This window comes from Carcharhinus amblyrhynchos, chromosome 24, assembly GCF_965287045.1.
Source record: "Carcharhinus amblyrhynchos chromosome 24, sCarAmb.v2.hapA, whole genome shotgun sequence".
Taxonomy (NCBI): Eukaryota; Metazoa; Chordata; class Chondrichthyes; order Carcharhiniformes; family Carcharhinidae; genus Carcharhinus; species Carcharhinus amblyrhynchos.
The window spans coordinates 35,213,429-35,238,060 of NC_137347.1; the positions used below are offsets into that span (position 1 = coordinate 35,213,429).

The following is a 24,632-nucleotide window of genomic DNA, read 5'->3' on the forward strand; positions in this document are numbered from 1 at the left end:
TGGCCACTTGCCATCTGACCTCCAGAAATTTCTTAGCCACTCCCAAGTCCACTGCACAATTTTTGCTAACCCAGCACAGTCCTAAAACTTGAGAAAGCACAGGCTCTTACTGGAATTTTTTTACACTTCTGGCTAATTAGTGGAACAGCCCTAATTTAATTGGGCCTGTTGAGTTTTGCTGAATATCACCACTCAGAATGCCACAAATAACAACTGTTGCACTGGAAAGTACAAGGTTCTGGTTACATCCTTGTTTGTTGTCTATAAATTCTTCTGTTCTGACACTTGTAACTGGAGACACATGTCTGGATGTTGGTATCTTCTTCCCTGCTACTATTACCAATTGCCTGCTTGCCACATAACCAAGGATGTAGGGTTGTGAATCTGTGGAATTCCCTGCCCAGTAAAACAGTTGATGCTACTTCATTGAATGTTTTTAAGGCAAGGATAGATACATTTTTGAACAGTAAAGGAACTAAGGGTTATGGTGAGCAGGTGGGGAAGTGGAGCTGAGTCCACAAAAAGATCTGCCATGAAACTTATTGAATGGTGGAGCAGGCCTGAGTGGCCAGATGGCCTACTCTTGCTCCTAGTAATGTTCTTACATATACCTACATTGTCTCTGTTGCTCCAGTGCCCACATGCTTCTGTATACTAAGATAAAAGCAAATTATGAATGTTGGAATCAAAGGCAAACAGAAAATGCTAAAAAATCTCAGCAAGTCTGACAGCATCTGTAGAGTGAGAACAGAGCTATCGTTTGGGTCTAAATGATTTCTTCAAAGTTTAAAGATAACTGGAAATTGTTCTTTCCACAGATTCTATCAGACCTCCTGCAACTTTCTAGCATTCTCTCTTCCTTATGTACACGTTCTGCTGCGGATTCCCAGGAACCGGCATGTTCCGTGTTCCAGCAAATGCTGCCTCAGTGCCCTATCTCAGGATTGACCCTCTAATGTTCCTTCACCACACATCTTTGTACAGCTATGTGCAGTGACTACATGAATGGTAGTATTTTCTGTTACAATAACTACCTACTAGTGAACCTTTCATAAAAGCTACTGCTTCACAAGTGTAAATCACACAATTCAACTTAAAAATAGCATCAACACTCCCACTATACGGCAATAGAAACAAGATGTAATCTTAGTCAATCTCTAAATCAATGGATTTCTACACAAACAGTGATCTACAACAAAGCAACGACTGCTGTATTTTCTACACGAGTTTCATTGTCTGCACTTTGACTGATGGGATTGGAAAATGAACTCCAGAGAATATATTAACATGAGCCCAGCTGTTTTAGTTTCTTGCTTGACAATATATAAGTGAATATGTAATTCAATGCCTGCAGAGGAAAACTTAAAAAAAAGACATATAATGAACTGTAGGTCCACAGCAAACAATAAAAAAATCAATCCGATGGGAAGCTTATTGGCTGAGAATTCAGCAGCTTTCTAATTTCTTGGCTGAGCCACAGGTGGATGTGTTTTACAAGGGATCCCACTAATATAATTTTTACATTTGAAAGGTTTCATTTAGGGAGTTGAGGTGCTGGTTTTCATTAGTAGGACCTGGCTGGAATTCTGTCCCAAAAGGATGTTATTACAGCCCTACTGAACAGCTGTAAAGTCCCCTCAGTATAATGAATTTGGCAGTCTCATGTCAGTTCCTTTTGTGCACCAGTCTAGACACAAATTTGGCAGCCACGAACAGAAAGGCCAGAGGAATACCTGTTATGTCACTTAAACACTGGATGAAGGTAACGAAAGAGTTCAACATTATGTCGAGCCTGGAATTCGTTGAGGTGGAGATGTAAGGAAACAAAGCTGAGTCCTCTCACTCTCTACCTCCACCTTTTGAGTAAAGAACAATGATGTGGAGATGCCGGCGCTGGACTGGGGTGGGCGCGGTAAGTCGTCTCCCAACACCAGGTTAAAGTCCAACAGGTTTATTTGATATAACGAGCTTTCAAAGCACCGCTCCTTCATCAGATGGTGGTGTGAGACTACTTACGGAACAATACCTGTGCTGTACAGTACTGCACTATAATTTGTCCTGGACTGTCATTGACAAGTTTTACATCATAAAATGCCTACACTGCAGAAGGAGGCCATTTGGCCCATCAAGCCTGCACCAACAACAATCCCATCCTATTCCTGTAACTCCACGCATTTACTACTCATCCTGATATTGAGAAGCAATTTATTATGGCTAATCAACCTAACCCGCACTTCGTTCTTTCTTACTTGTGTTAGCAAACAATCTTTTTTACTTAGAAACAGTTTTTATTGTTTCTTTTTCTTTAAAAAATTACATTTGGGGATTGCTGCACCCCCTCTATAGCAAGGAAATCCTTCCTCAGATAAGGATACCAAAACTGTACATAATACTCCAGGTTGGCATCACCAATGCCCTATACAATTGCTGTAAAACATGCATATTCCTATAGTCAAAGCCTCTCGCTAACATCTCAGCAGATTGGTGAGGAACATGTGAAAGACACATCGCACAAAGAAAGAATATTGTTACATCTCTGGATTATGTGATATTTGTAGATATTGGGAACTAAGGCCTGAGTGTAAGAATTTCAGAACTGATTATTACTGTCCTTGAGAGGTGTAAGTGGTGCTCTGAGGAGAGTTTAAACAAAATTTGCAGGGGCAGAAGAACCAGAATGAAGCAAGGTGAGGCAAGATGCAGAGGGGATTGGGTGAGGCAAACAGCATTAGAATAAATAGTCCAGAAGGAGAATGGATCAAACAGTGGAGCAACAGAAGTCCTAGTCAGTCCCAATTTTTCCTCCTCCCTCAAGTATTTAATTCCTGTTTGGAAATTATTACTGAATTTGTTTCCGCTATTCTATCAGGCAGTGCATTCCAAATCCTATCTACTCAGCGTGTAAAATCTTTCCAGATCCCTCTGGTTCTTTTGCTATTCATTTCAAACCTGTCTCTTCTGGTTGTCAGTATTTCAGCCACAGTTTCTCTTTATTTACCCCGATTTAACCTCTTTGGCATATACCCAATTACTGAACATCCACCAGACTCTCCCTGGTGCATAGAATTGCAAAGATTCACAAACAAAGATTGGCAGGTTAGACAGTTAATGAGCAATGGGGGAGGCCTTCCGTTGAGGTACAAGTCAAACATGTTCCTGTGAGAAGGAAAGGCAAAAATTTCCCAACTCTGTCCTGAGAGGGCAAATCATTGTCCTGAGACTATGGTACCTTGTTCTTGACTCTCTCTGGCTAAACAGGCCAGAAAATGGGTCCATTCTATTCAAGTTCTCTTCTCTATGTCTGTGTGGGTTTCCTCTGGGTGATCTGGTTTCCTCCCACAGTCCGAAAGATTGCTAGTTAGTACGTTGGCCATGCTAAATTCTCCCTCAGTGTACCCGAACAGGTGCCGGAGTGTGGCGACAAGGGGATTTTCACAGCAACTTTCATCCCAGAATCTAGTAAGTGGATGCACCATGAAAAAGGTTGGTGAGGCTGCAGGCATAATTTGTCCCATGAAGTTATGACGTGATTAGTTTTTTTTTCATTAATAGGACATGGGCATCATTGGCTGGCCAGCAGTCATTGCCTATCCCTAATTGTCCAAGGGCAGTTGAGAGTCAACCACATTGCTGTGGCTTTGGAGTCACGTCATCCAGACCAGGTAAGTTTCAAGATCACCAGGAGATTCTTAATTCTCAGTATTTTTCATTGAATTCAAATTCCACCATCTGCTGTGGTGGGATTCGAACCTGGGTCCCCAGGACATTAGCTGAGTTTCTGGATTAATAGTTTAGCGGTAATATCACCAGGCCATCGCCTTCCCTTGGTACAATAATACAGGAAGAGAGGCCTAGCTCACATAAGGCCATAAATGGAAACATAACATTCCTGGCTACATGCATTCATGAGGGATATGGAAGTAATAAAAAATGGGTTGGGGAGGGTGGTAGCAACATTAATTAAAGGTACTGTTGCATTAAAAAGGAATTGCAAGCCAGATAATGAAATGCAGAATCAGTTTAGATTTGGAAGAGAAGGTGTTATGCTGTTAGTTCTATTTTATAAAATATTAAATAGCCACTTGATAGTACCAAACTTCAATATTGCTGAAAATCTACAAGATGCACAGCAGAAATTTCAAAGATCCCTAGACAGCATCTTCCAAATCCAGGACAACTCCCATGTAGAAGGACAAGGGCAGCAGATAAATGGGAACACCACCACTTGCAAGTTCCCCTCCAAGCCACTCACCATTCCTGACTTGGAAATATATCGCTGTTCCTCCACAGTTGCTGGGTCAAAATCCTAGAATTCCCTTTCTAATGGCATTGTGGGTCAACCCACAGCACATGGATTACAGTGATTCAAGAAGGCAGCTCACCATCACCTTCTCAAGGTCAACGAGGGATGGGCAATAAATGCTGGCCAGCCCGCGATGCTGATGTCCCACAAATGAATAAAAAAAAGGCACGCACCAGCATTCTGGTGCATTCTCCACGGCAATGTCTCAACCAATCAAAGCTGACTTGCCAGCTAATTAGCACCCTTCTCTCATGCAGTAAATTGTTACTCCCTTCGAAATTTGACACTCTTGTATCTACCCTGATGAGTGCAAGTCAAAAAGCTTTAACAGTATGTTTCTTTAGTCAGCGATACTCAATAACTATTAAGCAGTGAGAAGGAACTTGAGGGGCAAATATGTGAACTATTTAAGATGTAGAAGTAATGAAAGGTCTTCATTTTTTTCAGATACAGGCAAAGGGGAAGGAAAGTGCAAGGAGCAAGATGCGAATGGTTTTCCTAAATGCAGCCAAGAGAACTTTTTGATCAGTATATTTTGCACTCAAATCTAGTTCTACAAAATGGGGGAGTGGCAAGTGGAATATTTTTCATTGTGAGAGCATCAGGAAACTATAACAGGTCTAGAGTGACACCAGGACAGCACGGTTGCACAGTGGTTAGCACTACTGCTTCACAGCGTCATGGGCCGTGGTTTGATTTCCTGATTAGTTCACTGTCTGTGTGGAGTTTGCACATTCTCCCCATGTCAGTGTGGGTTTCCTCCAGGTGCCCTGGTTTCCTCCCACATTCTGAAAGATGTGCTGGTTAGGTGCATTGACCCGAACAGGTGCCGGTCTATGGCGACGAGGGGAATTTCACAGTAGCTTCATTGCAGTGTTAATGTAAGCTTCACTTGTCACTAATAAATAAACTTTAGATTTACAGCAGAAATGGAAAGGGACAAAACACAACCAAAGCACTCAGCCGGAGCAGGTGGCTAATTTAAATGGGTTTTAAGAGGATCTCTTCCAGTGTACTGGAAACAAAGATTGGCAAGTTAAACAGTTAATGAGCAATGAGAGGTCTTCAGGAAGGAGCCATTCAGGCATAAACTAAACATGTTCCCATGAGAGGGAAAGGCAGGTATCTGAGCTAGACAGAGTTCCCTTGGTGATTAAAGAAATTGAGATTAACATACAAAGGGGAAAGGAAGCTTATGTTAAAGGTCTGGTTCATTAAACAGTAATTAATCAGAGTACAAGAAGTACAAAGGAGGACTGCAAAAGGAAATAAGTTGGGCAGAGAGAATGTATATCGCAGTTAAGGGAGAGGGTTAGGGTAATAATGAGATATTTCTGGAGACGTTAAGAAAACTGACTCTTTGGAGCAGAGTAGGTTGAAAGGAATTTTAACAGCTGTTCAAAATTATTAGGGACTTTTCAATATAGAAAACTCTTGGCTGGCACACCATGGGTATCTTAGGAGCACAGATCAATTGACAAACTAATCAGATAGGAGATGAGGGGAAATAGGTTTTATGAGTTGTTAGGATCCTTTCAGAAAAGGTGATGTAAACAAAGTCAAGGAGGAATCCTCCATGAAAGGGTTCTGTTTTGCTATAGGGAAAGTGTGGGCGGGGAGAGGTGATTTGACAAAGCCTTCTTAAAAACATGGTGGGCCAAATATCCTCCTTTTGTGTACTACAATTCCATTTGAAAAGTTGGCTGTTCTCAAAGACAATGGGGGACAATCTTACCAGCTTATCCCGCCTGTTGATCAATGTAGCAAGCTGGTATGATCGGACAAGCAAATTGGGTTCGTGCCTGATTTTTCAGCTTTCATGATGTTACTGGCACTGATTTGCCGGCAAAATCAGCTTTGTGTCCATGAAGCCAATTTCAATATGCATTAGATAATTTACATATAATTAGTCCCAGATGCTATCGACCAGGCGCAATTGCTCTAACCTGCTCGCCAATCAAGGTCCTCACTGGGCAGTCCCCCTTGGGCAGTGCCAGCTTGGCACCCTGGCAATGCCAAGGGGGCAGGCCCTGACAGGGCAATCATATAGAATCATAGAATCCTATGGTGCAGAAGAAAACCACACGGCCCATCGAGTCTGCACTGACTACAATCCAATCCAGGCCCTATCTTCATAACCACATGCATTTACCCTAGCTAGTCTCCTTGACACTAAGGAACAATTTAACATGGCCAATCCACTTAGACTTCGCATCTTTGAACTGTGAGAGGAAACCGGAGCACCCGAAGGAAGCCCACGCAGACATGGGGAGAAAGTGCAAACTCCAGACAGTGACCCAAGCCGGGAATCGAACTCGGGTCCCTGGCACTGTGAGGCAGCAGTGCTACCACTGGGCCACCTGTTGTGCCACACGTGACACAGGGGTCACTGGGGGTCGGAGAGAAGAGTGTACTCTGCGGAGGGTGGGATCAGGAATGTCTAGTGTGGCATTCGTGGTGAGGGGGTGTGGGAGAATCAGCAATGTCTGTGCACTATGCACACTGGGAAATTGGGGCACCTGCGCAATGGCACCCCTGGAACTCAGCAGCCGGCAAGAACAGGCTCTGCCCCATCCCCTATTGGTGAGAATCACATCTGGGCTTTTCTTTTCCAAGTGCCATACACAATGCCAGATTTAGGCATAAGCTAAACAAGCTATAGCTTAGGGCCTCACAATCTGTAGGGGCCTCACAAAATTTCAGAAGGTTTACAATGAAGAGAACATTTAAGAGCGGATACCAGAAAAGAAAAAGAAAACACCAACTTGAAGAGCAAACTGTCCGCACTTAGCATCATGTGCGTAGAAAGTGATGAGCTGCGTAGCATATCATTTGAGAATAGAATTCATGATTAGCTTTTGAGAAATCAAGAAAGAAAATGTTTTAAGTTGTGTCTGATATCAGTTTTCTGATTTTGCAAACAATTTCATTGTTACTTATATTAATAAAAGTGATCCTGATTACTTATTTTGTCAGCATTTTGTATGTATATTAATGTATCTTAAAATTATTTTAAAAATTACATTTAAGTATTGTTTCCAGGGTGTACTATATTATAATCTATGAGAGAGATCAAGACAGCAAATGATAAATGTGTAATCAGTAAAAGCATTCATTGGAAAATAATTTGTATTTTTCATTTTAAATACCTTCCTATTAAATAATTAAAAGGCATAGTTATGTTTTCAATTTTTTTGTGGCGACCCAAGCTCCTGTTTTGTGAGACTTTGGGTGTAACTTTTTAACAAGGGTCCTCCAAGCTTTACATAGCTTAGGGCCTAAATATGGCACTGGCCATACGATTGCGATTGGAAGTTCACCCAAAAGATGGGCACAATTCTCTCCCGTTTTTGCGCTCATTTATTACCAATTTATTTGGTAAGAATAACCCCCAGTAAGTTGCCCACGCTGATTAGAATGCATCCGAGGTTGTGGAAGGAATTGGGGTACAAATAGCAATAGGCCCAACCACAATCTTTCAATTTTCCTCGGCTATGGGGGTGGTGCTTGAGAATTGGGGAGTGTAATATGTGACACACTTGATCAGAAAAGTGGAGACTGTTAAAGTCAGTACCTGCATGTCTGGGGAGTCCTTGTCCCCATCTCCCTCCCATTCTCTCTCTCGCTGTCCCTATCTTCCTCTTTCCCTCTCCATCTGTCTTTCCTACTAGCTTCTCCCCTCTCCCTCTCCTTTCCTCTGTCTGAACCAGGGTATTGTGCTAGGGAGTAAGCGGGCAGTGCAGCAGCTGTGTGGACACAGGACTGGCCAAGAGACAGGAAGCATACAGATAGTAATGGACACTTGTAATACTGACTGAGGGTCCAGTGTGGTCCCTGAAGGGTTAGTATTCAAATGGCTGCTACTTAGGACATATATTGATGACTTGGATTTGACTTGTGCTGGGGGCACAATTTCAAAATTTGTAGAGGACAAAACTGGAAGAGCTTCCTTGAAGAACTCATTGACAAATTGCTAAAATGGGCAGACGTGTGACAGGATGTTAGAGAGGAGGGAGGAAAAAGCAGAAACTCTGACCATCATTTTCAAATCCTCTCTGTCTATAGGCATGGTACCGGATGACTACTGGTGGTTGTACCGTTGTTTAAAAAGGGAGAGGATAGACCGAACAAATATAGGTCCACATTATTGGACATGTGTAAAAGCTATTTACAAAAATATAGATTAATCAAGGACGAGCAGCATAAATTTGTGAAGGGAAGATTGTGTTTGATTGTCTTTTTTTAAAGTGGTGGAAGGAGGATAGGTCAGGGCAGTAATCCACATGGAATTTGTTTTCCCAAGATGAATCGCAAGTTGGATCCCAAAATTGGCTCACTGGCAGCTAACAATGGGCTTGATGGATGTTTTTGTCACTAGAATTCTGTTTCTAGTCTAGTGGGCACCCTTGGGGTTCCTTGCTCACTCTGGTACATATCTATGATTTAACTGCAGTCCAAAGATGTGTGGGTTGGGTTGATTGGCCATGCTAAAATTGTCCCTTAGAGTCCTGGGATACATAGATTAGAGGGATTAGCGGGTAAATGTGTAGGGATATGGGAGTTGGGCCTGGGTGGGATTGTGGTCGGTGCAGACTCGATGGGCTGAAGGGCCTCTTTCTGGACTGTAGGGTTCTATGATTCTATAACCTTATATATAGGACATGATTATGGAAGTTTGCAGATGATAGAAAAACATGTAGTGTGATTGATGGTGACGAAGGAATCTGTAAACTGCAGGAAATTATAAGTAAATTGGTTAGGAACTTGGCATGCATGTCCACGTACCACTGAAGAGAGCAGGACAGGTAGATAAGGTGGTTATGAAGCCTTGCAGGATACATCTCTTTCTAAGCTGAAGCATAGAAAATGTGAGCAGGAAGTTTGTGCTAGTATAAAACAATAGTAGCACAATAATTAACACTGCTGCCTCACAGCACCAGGGACCCAGGTTCAATTCTGGCCTCGGTCATTGTCTGTGTGGAGATTGCACTTTCTCCTCATGTCTGTGTGGGTTTCCTCTGGGTGTTCCAGTTTCCTCCCACAGTCCAAAGATGTGCAAGTTAGGTTGTTTGCTAAATTGCCCCTTGGTGTCAGAGGGACTGGCAGGATAAATACACGTGGTTACAGGGATAGAGCCTGGGTGGGGTTCTTGTCAGTAAAGGCTCGATGGGCCAAGTGGCCTTCATCTGCACTGTAGGGATTCTATGATTCTGGAGTATTACACACAGATCTGGTCACCCCATTACTAGGATATGATTGCACTGGAGATGATACAGAGGAGGTTTATAAGGATGTTGCCAGGGCTAAAAAAAAACTTCAGCTGGAAGGAAAGCATGGATCAGCCAGGGTTATTTTATTTGGAACGGAGGTGGCTTTGAGATAATTTGAGATGTATAAAATTGTGAGATGCCTGGATTGAGTAGATAGGAAGGATCTATTTCCATCAGCTTAGGGATCAATAAATAACTGGGGCATTGACTTAACATAACTAGCAGAAGGATTAGGGAGGAATTTATTTTTCACCCAGTGAGTGGGTGGTTGTCTTGAATTCAGCTGCCCCCCTGGAACGGGCAGTAGAGGCAGATAAAGGCATGGTTAAAAGTCCTTGTATATGCACATGGAACTGCCATTGCCTGTAAGATTGTGGAGTGGTTGCCTTCTGTGCTGTGCACTCCAATGACTATGATGTTTGATAAAGATTTGTGAAATGAAGTGTTTGCAAAAATAAACTAAGAGAGGCAAAATTTACTGAATGGCACAGTTTATAAAAGTCTGCAAATGCACAAATCATGGAAGGTGCAAGACAAGTAATAAATGTTAAAACTGCAGTTATGCCAAACTTTTATAATGGGGTAAAATGACCCTCTTACCCCAACTCTGTTTTCTATTAGTTAGCCAATCCTCAATCCATGCTAACATACCACACCCAACACAACGGGCTCTTAATTTATTACCTTATCAAAGACCTTTTGGAAATTCAAATACATTATATTTACTAGTTCCCCTGTATCTAACCTGCTTGTTACCAACCCAAAGAACTCTCATACATTTGACAGGCATGATTTTCCCTTCACGAAGACTCTTGTCTCAAGAGTTTACTCTTGTAGTTTATTGTCTCCTTCTTTATTATTTTTTGGTCATCTTTTGTTGGTTTTTTAAAACATTCCCAATCTTCTGGTTTACCACTACTTTTTGCCACATTGTATGATTTTTCTTGCATTGAGTTGCAGTACAGAAAGAGCCCTGCGGCCTACTGTGTCTGTGCCAGCCATCAAGCACTATCTATTCTAGACCCATTTTCCAGCACTTGACCTGTAGCCTTGTATGCTATGGTGTTTCAAGTACTCATCGAAATACGGAAATATTGTGTTTCTGCCCCTATTACCATTTCAGGCAGATTTGGTGTAAAGGTCTTTCCTCACAACTCCTATAAACACCCTGCCCTCAACTTATATCTATGTCCCCTGGTTATTGACCCCTCTGTTCAGGGGAAACGTTCCTTCCTATCCACCCTATCTATGGCTCTCAATTTTATACAGCTCAGTCTTCTCTACTCCAAGGAAAACAATCCCAGCCTATTCAGTCTCTCTTCGTAGCTGAAATACTCCAGCCCCGGCAACATCCTGATGAATCTCCTCTGCAGCTTCTCTAGTGCAAATCACTTCCTTCCTATGGTTTAATACTAGACTGAACTTCCTCAGATAATATTGATTTAGCCCCTTCCAAGAGTCCTTCTTCTTTACTGGGATACATCTTTGTTGTGTCATTAACTACTTTCTCCCATTCTTCCTCTCATTGCCGTCATCAAGGAGGAAATAGCGAGGCATCTTGAGGGGAATTGCTTGATAGAGCAGACGCAGCACGGTTTCGTTAAGGGGAAGTCGTGTCTGACAAATTTACTGGAGTTCTATGAGGATGTGTCTAGGGCGGTGGATAGAGGAGAGCCGGTGGATGTGGTCTTTCTTGATTTTCAGAAGGCGTTTGACAAGGTACCTCACAAGAGGTTATTGCAGAAGGTCAGGGGACGTGGAGTTGGGGGTAGGGTGTTAGAGTGGATAGATGACTGGTTGTCAAATAGGAGGCAGAGAGTGGGGGTCAATGGGTGCTATTCGGATTGGCGGTTGGTGACTAGTGGAGTGCCTCAGGGGTTGGTGCTGGGGCCTCAGCTATTTACCATTTATATAGATGATCTGGAGGAGGGAACCGAGTGTATGGTGTCGAAATTTGCTGATGACACCAAGATTGGTGGAACGGCAAATTGCGCGGAGGGTGTGGAGAGTCTGCAGAAGGATCTAGATAGGCTGGGCGAATGGGCCAGGAACTGGCAAATGGAATTTAATGTTGGCAAGTGCGAGGTGGTCCACTTTGGTAGGAATAATGGTAGGAAGGATTATTACTTACGTGGAGAAAAACTGCAGCAGGTGACGGTGCAGAGGGACCTCGGGGTCCTTGTGCATGAGTCGCAAAAACCCAGCTTGCAGGTGGTCAGGAAGGCGAATGGGATGCTGGCCTTCATAGCGAGGGGGATTGAATATAAAAGTAGGGAGGTCTTGCTGCGGCTGTATAGGGCATTGGTGAGGCCGCAGCTGGAGTAGTGTGTGCAGTTTTGGGCGCCGTACTTATGCAAGGATATTTTGGCCTTGGAGGGAGTGCAGAGGAGGTTTACTAGGCTGATACCGGAGTTGAGAGGGTTGAGCTATGAGGAGAGGCTGAATAAACTAGGCTTGTACGCGTTAGAGTTTAGAAGAATGAGGGGAGATCTCATTGAGACGTATAAGATGATGAATGGGATGGATAGGTTAGAGGTGGAGAGATTCTTCCCGCTCAGAAAGGACAGTAGGACTAGGGGGTACAGCCTCAAGATAAAGGGGGGGGGCGGTTTAGAATGGAGTTGAGGAAGAACTTCTTCACTCAAAGGGTGGTGAATCTCTGGAATTCTCTGTCCGTTGAAGTGGTGGAGGCTGCCTCGCTAAATATTTTTAAGACGCGGGTTGATGGGTTTTTGATAAGCGAGGGGATTAAGGGTTACGGGGAGAGGGCAGGGAAAAGTGGAAGAGTATAGAGGGAGGGACAGAAAAGGATGGGCCATAGAGGAAAGATGGGGGCAGAGTGGGAAAGGATGGCAGAGGGAGGAAGAGGAGGTCTTATTATCTCTTTCCCTCTCCTCAGCCTCCTCTCTTCTCCCTCTGCCCATCCTTTCCCACTCTGCCCCCATCTTTCTCTCTCTGCCCATCCTTTTCTGTCCCCTCCCTCTATCCTCTTCCCACTTTTCCTGCCCTCTCCTTGACTTTCTCCATCCTCTCTTTTTCAGTTACTTAATTGCAGTGTTAATGTAAGACAACTTGTGATCAATAAGTTTTACTTTCCCTCCTCCCCCTCTCTAGCTTCCTTCTCTATCCTCCCTCTTCCCCCTCTCCTTCTAGCCTCCCTCTTCCGTGTCTCTTTACCCTCTGTCTCTCTCTACCTTCTCTCTGTCTCTCTATCATCCTTCTCCCCCCTCTCTATCCCCCACCCTATCTATTTCTCTCTGTACCCTCCCTCTCCCCGTCTGTGTCTCTCTCTCCCCCCTCTTCCTACTCCCCTTCTCTTTACCCTTCCCCCTCCCTCTGCCCCCTCTTTCCATATCCTCCCCCTCTCTCTCTTTCCTCCCTCTTCCCCCTCTCTCTTTCCTCCCTCTTCCCCCTCTCTCTGTCTCTCTACCCTCCCTCTTCCCCCCCTCTCTGTCTCTCTACCCTCCCTCTTCCCCCCCTCTCTGTCTCTCTACCCTCCCTCTTCCCCCCCTCTCTCTCTACCCTCCCTCTTCCCCCCCTCTCTCTCTACCCTCCCTCTTCCCCCCCTCTCTCTCTACCCTCCCTCTTCCCCCCTCTCTCTCTACCCTCCCTCTTCCCCCCCTCTCTCTCTACCCTCCCTCTTCCCCCCCTCTCTCTCTACCCTCCCTCTTCCCCCCCTCTCTCTCTACCCTCCCTCTTCCCCCCCTCTCTCTCTACCCTCCCTCTTCCCCCCCTCTCTCTCTTCCCCCCCTCTCTCTCTACCCTCCCTCTTCCCCCCCTCTCTGTCTCTCTACCCTCCCTCTTCCCCCCCTCTCTCTCTACCCTCCCTCTTCCCCCCCTCTCTCTCTACCCTCCCTCTTCCCCCCCTCTCTCTCTACCCTCCCTCTTCCCCCCCTCTCTCTCTACCCTCCCTCTTCCCCCCCTCTCTCTCTACCCTCCCTCTTCCCCCCCTCTCTCTCTACCCTCCCTCTTCCCCCCCTCTCTCTCTACCCTCCCTCTTCCCCCCCTCTCTCTCTACCCTCCCTCTTCCCCCCCTCTCTCTCTACCCTCCCTCTTCCCCCCCTCTCTCTCTTCCCCCCCTCTCTCTCTACCCTCCCTCTTCCCCCCCTCTCTCTCTACCCTCCCTCTTCCCCCCCTCTCTCTCTACCCTCCCTCTTCCCCCCCTCTCTCTCTACCCTCCCTCTTCCCCCCCTCTCTCTCTACCCTCCCTCTTCCCCCCCTCTCTCTCTACCCTCCCTCTTCCCCCCCTCTCTCTCTACCCTCCCTCTTCCCCCCCTCTCTCTCTACCCTCCCTCTTCCCCCCCTCTCTCTCTACCCTCCCTCTTCCCCCCCTCTCTCTCTACCCTCCCTCTTCCCCCCCTCTCTCTCTACCCTCCCTCTTCCCCCCCTCTCTCTCTACCCTTCCTCTCACCTCCTCTGTCAGCTCACACCTGCCGCCCTCTCTTATCGCGACTGCCGATTGGCGGGCGGCCCCGGACTATGGAGGCCTGTGATTGGCGGGGAGTGTGTTGCTGAGGGTGACGGTGGAGGCGGGCCCGGGTCCGTGCGGGTGGCGCCGGGAAGCCCCGTGCCGCGCCGGGAGCGGGCTCCATGAGGCGGCGGCGGCGGCCATTTTAGAGAGCGAGCTGGCAGCGCGGTAAACACCCCCCCACACACAGCACAGCAACACCGAGCGGGGGGGTAGAGAGAACGGCACGAATCACACCGGCCAGCCGGCAGCCCGGTGGGGGGGAAAAACACACGGTAAGAAACGGAGAGGAGAGCGGCCCGTGGCCGGACGGTGCGCTGAGGTCGCGGCCGAGGTTGCCCCGGGGACGGTAGGCCGCGGCCTGGGCCCAATGTGCTAGGGAGGGATTGCCGATCCTCTCCCTGCTTGCTCGGGTGTGTGAGGGGCCCGGACCCGGTTTACCCGATACGGCCGTCGGCGGATTCACTGCTGAGGCTGGGAGACAAAATGAAGGGTGCGTGGAGGCCACAACTACAGCGCGCTGCTTCTAATGGCTACCCCTAGCCTCCGCTCTCCTTCCCGGGGGGGCTTTTAAATCATTATCGGGACAAACACAACCCTCCCACCCCAATTATTTATCCCCTTTTTCCGCCATCCGGCCTTTGTTCTTTTGTTAAAATGTTTAAATCGATGTTTTACCCTCGCAGGCAGAGCGGGGCTGTCTTAATGTCTTATATTTATTTGTTCCAACTGCACCAGTTTTCTTCTGATCTTTTCCACAATATCGCCTGCAAAATACTTTAACCAGCCGAGGAGAAAAGTGGCGTTTTTATTTTAATTATGTTTGCACACCTTGATTCGACTGTATTTTGGAAAAAAGTCATAATTATTTTATTAGACACTTTTAATGTCTCAATCATATCCATGAATTATTTTTTAATGTCTCATAATATCTATGGGTATCAATCCAGTGCTGCTTCATTGACATTTTCTATGAAATATGTTTTTTGTTTGGACGGGGAGAGGGGTAATGAATCTAACACTAACAACAAATTAGTTTACAAGTAAGTTTCTTAAACTTGCTCTTTTTATGATGTAAATCACGAAGTTGCACTGAGAACTGAATATCCGTCTGCATTTTTTCCTATGTGACTATTTGTACTGGAGTAGGTTTTCATTTGGTGTGGTGACTGTGGATGCAACATGTGCCTTCGCCTTCATTGTTGGTGTGAATTGACGCACGAGTGAACTGGGCATTTTAGTACACGTGGATTAAATAGTATTTTTTTTGCCCGGTGATCAGGGCGCTTGTAGTTTTCCTTTTTGGGGGCAAAGAAGTTGTGAGATTTGTCTTGCATGGGAACTTTAGGCCCACGTGGTTTTGGAATCTCATGAAGCTTTTGGAACCTGCACATTATGAATTCACCGCTCTACTTCAATGTCCAAAACACCCTTTGTTACTGGAAAATGTCCCACTTGGTTTCCATCTATCCAGGGTACACTAAAAAAACGTTGCTTTGTGCTGATAAGGGTATAAAAACTTGTATAATAGATCCTGCGTTTTCCAAAGTAGTTTAAAATTTTAATTTGACTACTTTTATTGGGCTATGTATCTAATGTATTTCAGTTAGCTTAGGCACTGGATAAATCTCTCCAGAGACTTGATATATTTGTGATGCCTATGGGACACCTGAAACTGCCAGTGATTTATTAAATTACTACCAGATTGGAGGTGAAAATTTTGTAATTTTTGCTGCATTGCTGATTTATTATTTGAAATAATTTGACTTTAACCTAAGTGTTCAATCTGAAATACCAAGCCATATATATGTAAAGGTTTTATTGGATTCATCTTGAATTTCAACTTGCATGTTTCATTTGTGATGGTACAGTTTGTTTTTATTATAGTTTGGAAATTGTGCACTTGATACCAGAGCTGGAGTAGTAATATCCGTAGTGGAGCGTTCAAATTGACAATTTGAAATGTTCTTAATTCTACTCAACAGTAATCGATATGTATGTCTTTGAAGGAAAAATCACTGGAAATCATATTATGTTTCCCCTACGTGGTCATGCCATCAAGAGTAATCAGTTGGCCATGATGTGCTTCCAGACACAGGTCATGAAAGGTGCTTTACTGATGAAAATAAACATTTTCTAATAGCTTGTTTAAAAATGGTTACTGGGAGATGTAAATCCAAATTATGTATTTGTGTTTTGTCAGAAGTGATTTAATTCATATAACTTCACAAATCAGGTTACATCCTATGTTTTTTTGCATATAGCTATATTAAAAAAATCATGTGAAAATAACATTTCACACCCTTGAGGTATATTTGGTCATTGCAGACATTATATCCCTCCAAGTAATCGGCCAGTGAATCATGATCACAATATACTAACTTGTTAGCTGTACATATTTTCTGAGATTAATTTATGGCATAGTTCACAAAATCACTTGGCCTATTATGCATAATAAGAAACCTCAGGACACCAAGTTAAAGTCCAACAGGTTTATTTGGCAGCACGAGCTTTTGGAGCATTGCCCCATCATCAGGTGAGTGATGAAGGGGCAGTGCTCTGAAAGCTCATGCTCTCAAATAAACTTATTGGACTTTAACCTTGTGTTGAGACTTCTTAACTTTGGCTACCCCAGTCCAAAGGCAGCATCTCCACCCCATTATGCGTGTAGGGGTTCTTTTGAATGAGTTATCCGATTTCTGTCTTCCCTTTACCTTTTATCCTCCTCCCTCCATTGTTTTGCAAGTTAGGCACATGTCCTATGGCTTACTCATTGATATATGTGCCACCTGGGAAAAGTTTATCTCATTTGCTCTATTAAACTTGCTCATAGTTTTGAATACCTATTAGATTCCCCCTCACCTTTCTTTGCTTTAAGACAATCCCAACTTGTCCGATCTCTCACCATTATTCAAACCCCTTTCCCTGATATTTTTATAAATCTGCATCCTTTCCAAGGCCTTGGCATCCTTCTCTAAAATATGACTCTAGCTGAGGGCTAACCATAGTGATGTATAAACCTTATTTGCATTTTTACTCTGCTTCTGTTTACAAAACCAAGGATCCTCATACACTTAGCAACTTGTCCTGCTGCTTTTGAGATTTCTCTGTTCCTGCATGCCCTTCATCTTTTTATTTAATTCTGGAATGTGGGCTTCTCTGGATAGACCCATTCCTAATACCATTCTTTCCCCCAAAATGTACACCACCTAGATTGAATTTGATCTGCTATTATGTCTGCTCAGTTTATCAGTCAGTCCTTCTATAGGTGTCCACCATCCTGCTTGCTGTTTATTACATTTCCAAGTTTTTTTGTCATCTGCAAACATAGAAATTGCTGCCTTCATGCCCACATCCAAATCATTTATATATGTATGTATATAATTGAAAGGAACAGTGGTTTAATATTGATTCCCAAAGAGCATCACCATATACTTGTTGTGAAGTGTTAACTCTGATGCTTTTTAGATGTCTGTACATAATATTACTTGCACTATCTTTGACAATCCTCTCAACTTTTGCTTTGAAGGATTCTATTGGGTTTTCCTGATAGGGCTACCTGTAACAAATTGTGTCGGTGTGATTCATTAATCCATGTTTTTCCACATGGAAATTAATTTCCCTATGATGGTGTTAGATTGACAGGCTTGTCGTTGCAGGGTATATCTTTATTTCTTTGGATGTGTAATGTTTGCAGCAGTCTGGGCTCTGGCACCACTTCCATTTCCAAGGATGATTGAGAAATTGTGGGCATAACCTCTGAAATTTTTAACCCTACTCTTTTCAACAACTTGGGATTTATTCTATTTGGTTCATGACATTTTTCTTTTGTGAGCAAAACTGCCAATGTTTAAGTACCTCTTTCTATTTTTATCCTGTTGCAATTCTCTAGCCACCTTCCTTTCCTGTGGCATTCATATGGTCTCTTTTTGAAGAGCGATTTGCCTTTGAAAAACAGTTGCAAAGTACTCTACAGTACTTCAGTCACAATCTCTGCTTGTGGAAAATGATTTCCCTTTTGGATCCTAATCGGCCCTTTTTACTACCCTTGTTGATCTGTCTTGTCTTATTCTCCGATATGTGCCATTCAGAAATAAAGGTTACGCAAGTGTGGTTTGTGTGAAATCTTTGGCTGGTTACTAGGAATGTGGGTCTGGATAGTATTTATTTTCTTCCATTCAGTATAAAAGTGCTCTGAAATTGAGGTGTTCATTCAGTTATATGCTTATGCACTGATTTGGAATTATAGTTCCAGAGGTAATAGAACTCAAACTTTGCTGCCCAGGAGCTGTGACCTTTACGTTAGGTATAAGTTTTTGTTCACTAGCTTGTGCTCATCAATAGGAGTGGTGATCAGGTTCCTATCTATTATTACAGAAGAGTTAAATAGCCGTTCTGGATACATCTTTGCTGAGATAACACAGTACTGGAAGATTCTCCTCTGTTCCAAGTACCAGCATCAAGCACCATCAGGTCAGATATAGTTCTAGTTGGCATTGAGCCCCCTTTCTGCAGATTTGATAAGGTGCCTGACGACCAAGCTCACAGGACCCCTGCTGAACCAGCGTGACATTTCCATCTCCTGCACTAGCCATCTCTGTTGCTGAGTGGTGAATGAGTGGGCAGTTTTTGTATTATGGAATTCAGTCCATTGGGGAATTCCCAAACGCATTTCACTTAGAGCCCTTTAGCATAGAAGAAACTTTCATCTTGTTTATTTGGGCTAGATTTAAACTCTGATCCCAGAGGTGACGGAACAGTGTTTTAGCCCACTGTACCATCCCAGTTCCCAGTGTTTACATAGCATTTTGCAATAAAGCCTTGTGACAATCTGATATGCAGAGGAGAAAATGGTCTTAAATAGTATTTTTTTTCATTCCAGCTGTAATTAGAAATGGCTACTGAGGTGAATGGAAATGCAGCGCAGGTGAAGGAGGAGGAAGAACCCATGGATACCTCATCTGCTGTCACCCATTCAGAACACTACCAGGTGCTAATAGATGCTGGCTTGCCACAGAAAGTAGCAGAAAGGCTAGATGATATCTTTCAAACAGGTATATTATGCCCTGACCTGTGGCTTTAGTAGTCCAAAATATTGCTTTAATCTGAAAATGATATGTAACTGGAAAACTCCTGACTTGCTGCTGACAAATTTTAGAGATGGATTTGACACTTGATGCATTTGTTGAATTCAAAAGATATTGTATGTAATTTTTGCCAGCTTTTGTAGTGGTATTGGTAGTGCGTTCTTTTGTCATTTGTTTACGTAGAGCTCAAAATTAAAGCAGTTGATTATAGAGAGCCGAAGCAATGGCTGACAGCCATTGTCTGCTGAATTAATTGTTTGAAACAAGTTTGCTATATCTTTTACAGGTGGAAGTGGTACATGCAAAGCAAGCACAAAACATGAATGTGTAGGCAGTTATTGGAAGAATTTTAATATTAGTATGTGCTTTTTGGTTAATTGTGTATTTATCTTAGTACATTTCCTAATTTTGAGCCCTACCTAAACCACTAATGGCTATTTAACTGCATCATGAAGCATTAAAATTGTGCAGCGTGCTTTAGTGCCTGCTGAAGGTGATAATCAGTGGATTTGATCTGCTTCCAGTAATACACTCCTTGTTTAACTCGACCTGTAGCGTTGCATCAAATGCCCAGAGGGGTTAAGTGCTGTATATCCTACTCTTAATTGCATCATGTTTTCCCCAGAGCTGGAGCTAAGTCAGCTGTTATGCTATTTAGATACAGGTATTAAGTGCACAAAGAAACACAAAAAAACACCTTCAGGAGGTGTTGGTTATGAAATATTACTTCCAGATCAGGAGAATGGAATAATCCAGAAATGTAAATATAAAATAGTAAACTGGAATTTGACGTTAATGGCTTTCACCTCTGAAACATTCTGCCTTCCATTTTGAAAATACCATTGCTATGAGATAAAATTGCCATAGCTGGTTATTGCTGTAGAACCTGTACCTATTAAATTGTTGTTCAGTTGAGTTTCCAGCTTTTCATTTTAGTGTTTATTGATTAAAAATTTGAAGTACATCTAAAATTTTAAGTAAACACCCTTTTTAGAACATTATTGTTGGTGGTCCAGTGACTTAATTGTGTGTGTAAGATAAATGAGACAGAATATATAGTTAAATTGTAACCAGTTGGTGAGGTACAAATGGTATATAAAAGAATTGCTTGTGTATACATAGCTCACGCATGAATTATAACTAATTAGATTGTTGTACATGTGCTGAAGGGTCTTCCTTTGTTTATACAGTATTAAAATATTCACATATCTAAAGTAAGCATCAGAAACTCTAAGAATATAATTTTTGTGTTAGACACTTCATGGCAGCTTTGGCAGAGGCTGAAATTGACATTAAATTGTCCCAACGAATGCCCACACTGATCTGAACATTTAAGTAAAGCAAAAACAATTAATGTTATTGCATGTTGTCTGTCTTTTAGTCCCTGGTTCCTTTCTAATGTTAACTTGAATATAGTTGCATAAGTTGTGTAAGTAGATCATGAAATTGGTACACTTTGAGTGTATATATTTAAAATTTATTTGACTTATTATCTAACAGTGAAGCTTCACATTTTGTTTGCAGGGTTAGTTTCTTACGCTGATCTTGATGAGAGAGCCATTGATGCCCTCAGAGAGTTCAATGAAGAAGGAGCACTGTCCGTATTGCAACAGTTTAAGGAAAGTGATCTATCACACGTGCAGGTAATATACAAGTTTGCACTTCTGATATATTGTAGTGATAGGGGATGTTTGGAGGGAAGATAAAAAAAAGGAAAATCCATTATGTTAAATGAAGTGTGACTATGGAAGCGAAAGAGTAGAATGAAATAAAGGGATGCAGTTTTTAACATTTGTCCTAAAACAAAATTTTAGTATTTGACTTGAATTTCAAATCATCCAGTATTGCAGTCTCATGTTATTGGTTCAACCTTTCCTTTCAGAATAAAAGTGCCTTTCTGTGTGGAGTAATGAAGACCTATAGACAGCGGGAGAAACAAGGCAGCAAAGTACAGGATGCTACAAAGGGTCCAGATGAGTCGAAAATTAAGGTATAGACACATTTTAAGTGCAAATGTAATTTACAATTGGAACAGGAATCATTCTTGATATGAGTTGAGGAAGGTAGTCAAATAATGTGGTTACACTGACGTTTTGAAGACGCAAAGAGGAAAAAAGGATGTAAATGCAGGAGTCAAAAATCTGGGGGCCTTGGACCTTTTTTAAATATGCTTATTTTTTTCAATTTGAGAACTGGAAATGAAAGTGTGTGTCCATTGAAAACAACACTCCTAAGCTTTTTACAGAAGAGTTGGAGATACTTAAAGTTCCTTTTGGGATAATGTAAGCCTACCTTTTATTTTGGACAAAATTGAGGCAAAGCTGTGTGGTGCTCGAAATAAATCAAAATCATAACAACTTCTAAAAGAAGTATATAACGAGAGTAACCAGTTAAATTGGTCAGTTGGTTTGACTAGCTTAGTGGGTTTGTGACTTTATCTGTTTTGAAAGGCTTTTGAGGTAAGAATCTTGATGCTAATTGCATTATTTCATGTGTCAAATTCACCATGAATTGTTAATGGATCATTTAGGCATTGCTGGAACGGACAGGCTACACTTTAGATGTAACTACAGGACAAAGGAAGTATGGTGGTCCTCCCCCTGACAGTGTGCATTCAGGTCCACAGCCTGGAATCGGAACAGAGGTCAGTAACGTACACTGATGATCAATCGTTGAACTAGTTCGATAATGTTCAAGATATGTTGCAATGTAGAACATGAGGATTTTCAACTAGTACTTGACCTGTTGCTAATGGAAAGTGGGTGTATCTTGATTTCAGTACTTGAATGTAAAAAGAAAATAAGTATGCAAAGAATTCATGAATGTGAAATCACCACATAATGTTTCGAAGGGTTAGAATTTGTGAATCTGACAATTACTCAGTCTCCAAATCCCTTGTGTACTTTGTGGCACAATTCTTATGCCAGCAGTAAGTTTACTTTACAAAATTGTTTGAATATAAGCATGAATTCAGAATATAAATAATTTGAAGATTTAGTGAATGGGATAATTGAATTAACGGGTAAACTTTAGTTGCATGACTAGTTTGTATTAGTGGGATGCTGTGGAGGGAATTGCATTAGTCAGGATGCCATCAGATGAGCTTTCACATTCAAAGGATGACATATCTGAATCTAGCTTTCATTCAGTATCTGTCTAGATCTGGAATCAATGTCCAGATCCTGGAGTGAGGATTTAGTGCACAAATTTGTGACTCGGATGAATGTGCTGCCATTTAATCCAGTGAGGTTGTGTTCCTGTGTAAATGCCTGGTAGGACAGAAACAGTCGCAGTTGCAATACGTACTTAGTGAAATAGTATATTAAATGCTCGCTATCGCAATGTGGTCATGAAATGTGACTTCTTGAAAAAAAATCACAGGATCACTTCTACCTGTGACACTGTAAATCAGCATAAATTCATAAGAAATAGGAGTAGGTCATTTGGCCCATGAGGCCTACTCTGCCATTCGATTAGGTCATGGCTGGTTTGATTGTGGTGTTAACTCTACTTTCCTGCCCGTTACCCGTAGCTCTAAATTCCCTTGTTAGTCAAAAATCTAACTCCACCTTGAATACATTCAATGACCCAGCCTCCACTGCTCTCTGTGAAGAGAATTCCAAAGACCAGTGAGCCTCCGGGAAAAAATTCCACTTGATCTCCATCTCAGATGGGAAAGATCTCGTTGAAACCTCTTCCTTTCTGCTCGTACGTTTTCATTGTCAAAAAATGTGTATTCCAATGCCCAATAATAATTTTTTGCTCCTTTGCTGGATATTGGCATTTTTATTGCCTGTACCCAGTTGCTCTTGAGAAGATGGTGTTGAGCTACCTTCTAGAAGTACTGCAGTCCATACTGTGTAGGTGTACACGCAATGCTGTTAGGGAGTTTAATTTCAAAAATTGTAAGCACCTCATTCGTTCTTCAAATTATTGATGAGTGGAATTTTTTCCCCTTTTTCAGGGAATGTGGGGTTGCCACCAAGGCCAGTATTTGTTGCCCACCTCCAATACTCTTGAATTGAGTGGCGTGATAGGCTATTTCTGAGAGTCTGGCATCATATGTAGTAAGAAGTCTCACAACATCAGGGGTTCAAGTCCAACAGGTTTATTTGTTGGACTTTAACCTGGTGTTGTGAGACTTCTTACTGTGTTTACCCCAATCCAACACCGGCATCTACACATTATATGTAGGGAAGACCAGATGAGGATGGTAGGTTTCTTTCCCTGTAGGATATTTAAGTGAACCAGATCTGTTTTTAGAACAATGATGGTTTCATGGTAGCCACCACTGAAACTTATGTTCCAGATTTATGGATTTACTACTGTAGTGGGATTCAAACCCATGTTCCCAGGGCCTTAGTCTGGGTCTGTGGATTACTAGTTCACTGACATTGCCACCATCTTCCCCATCACTTAAGTGGCTTGTAAAGAAGTTTGAGGTAGTGTTAACTTGTGCATAAGTCAATGTTTAGTGAAGGACAGAAAAATATAAATTGAACAAAGCTAATTTTCCATAATTTAAAATATCTAAATATACAGTTCAGCATTGTTGCATCCCAGTCCGGGCTTGTATAACTTTTTATTATCTAAAGGACCCTTGCATAACTCAAAGCCCAATTTCCTGACAGCAGGTGGAGAATGATGAAGTAACAGAAAGAGGACAAAAATATTTGGATATGCACATTATTTGATTGGCTAATACACAGAATAATTGTTAAGGAATTAAGAGTGGGTAAGGAGCTGAGTCCACAAAAAGATTAGCTATGATCTTGAATGGCAGAGCAGGCTTGAAGAACCAAATGGCCTCCTCTTGCTCATGGTTCTTATGTTCTTATTAACTGCTCTTTGCTGCTCTTATTTAAAGTTTTCACTGCACCTTGAATGTGCAGTGAAATGTGTTAAATCGTTAACCAGTTAGCTGTCTTCCGTATAGGATTGATCCATAAATGAAGACGACTAACTGACCCAGTAATCACCCTTAATGTTGAGGATTCATGATCCTGATTTACATGTAATTTTATAGCAGTGTCTAGTTGACCCAACTATTCCATGCTGGTGTTTAAGGTCCACATTTGCCTCCTTCACATTATTTCATCTATTCTGTTCTTTTCTCACTTGACTACGTATCTAGCTTCCCCTTAAATACACCTATGGTGTTATTTCTCAATCAACACTGATGAAACAAAGAATTGTATAAAACCAGTTTTTGCTATTAATTGATTTTGTGGTATGTTTGTTATTCGTTGAGCCAAAATATACTCAGGTGCGTCATGGTAACATTTTCTCGCATTGTATTTACTAATTAATTGCTTTGATACTTCAGGTATTCGTTGGGAAGATACCCAGGGATTTGTATGAAAATGAACTTGTTCCTTTGTTTGAAAAAGCTGGTTCTATCTGGGATCTGCGACTAATGATGGACCCTCTGTCTGGTCAGAACCGTGGCTATGCTTTTGTGACTTTCTGTAACAAGGATGCAGCACAAGAGGCTGTCAAACTAG

At 42.5% G+C, this 24,632-nt stretch overlaps 1 protein-coding gene across 4 annotated transcripts in view; it reads left to right on the forward strand.

The window, feature by feature from the left end:
- The first annotated feature begins 14,126 nt into the window (after positions 1-14,126).
- Positions 14,127-24,632, forward strand: part of LOC145357952 (heterogeneous nuclear ribonucleoprotein R) — a 32,908-nt gene continuing 22,402 nt past the window's right edge. For 3 of the 4 annotated variants that reach the window (XR_013889394.1, XR_013889395.1, XM_080211570.1), the window contains exons 1-6: positions 14,127-14,316; positions 18,924-19,095; positions 20,653-20,771; positions 21,011-21,118; positions 21,659-21,772; positions 24,455-24,631. Coding sequence is in view for 2 of the 4 variants with exons in the window: in XM_080211570.1 (XP_080067696.1) it covers positions 18,936-19,095; positions 20,653-20,771; positions 21,011-21,118; positions 21,659-21,772; positions 24,455-24,631 (678 nt within the window). In the remaining 2 variants the exon portion in view is untranslated. The remainder of the gene's footprint in view (positions 14,317-18,923; positions 19,096-20,652; positions 20,772-21,010; positions 21,119-21,658; positions 21,773-24,454; position 24,632) is intronic. The other variant, XM_080211571.1, reaches the window with a different exon arrangement.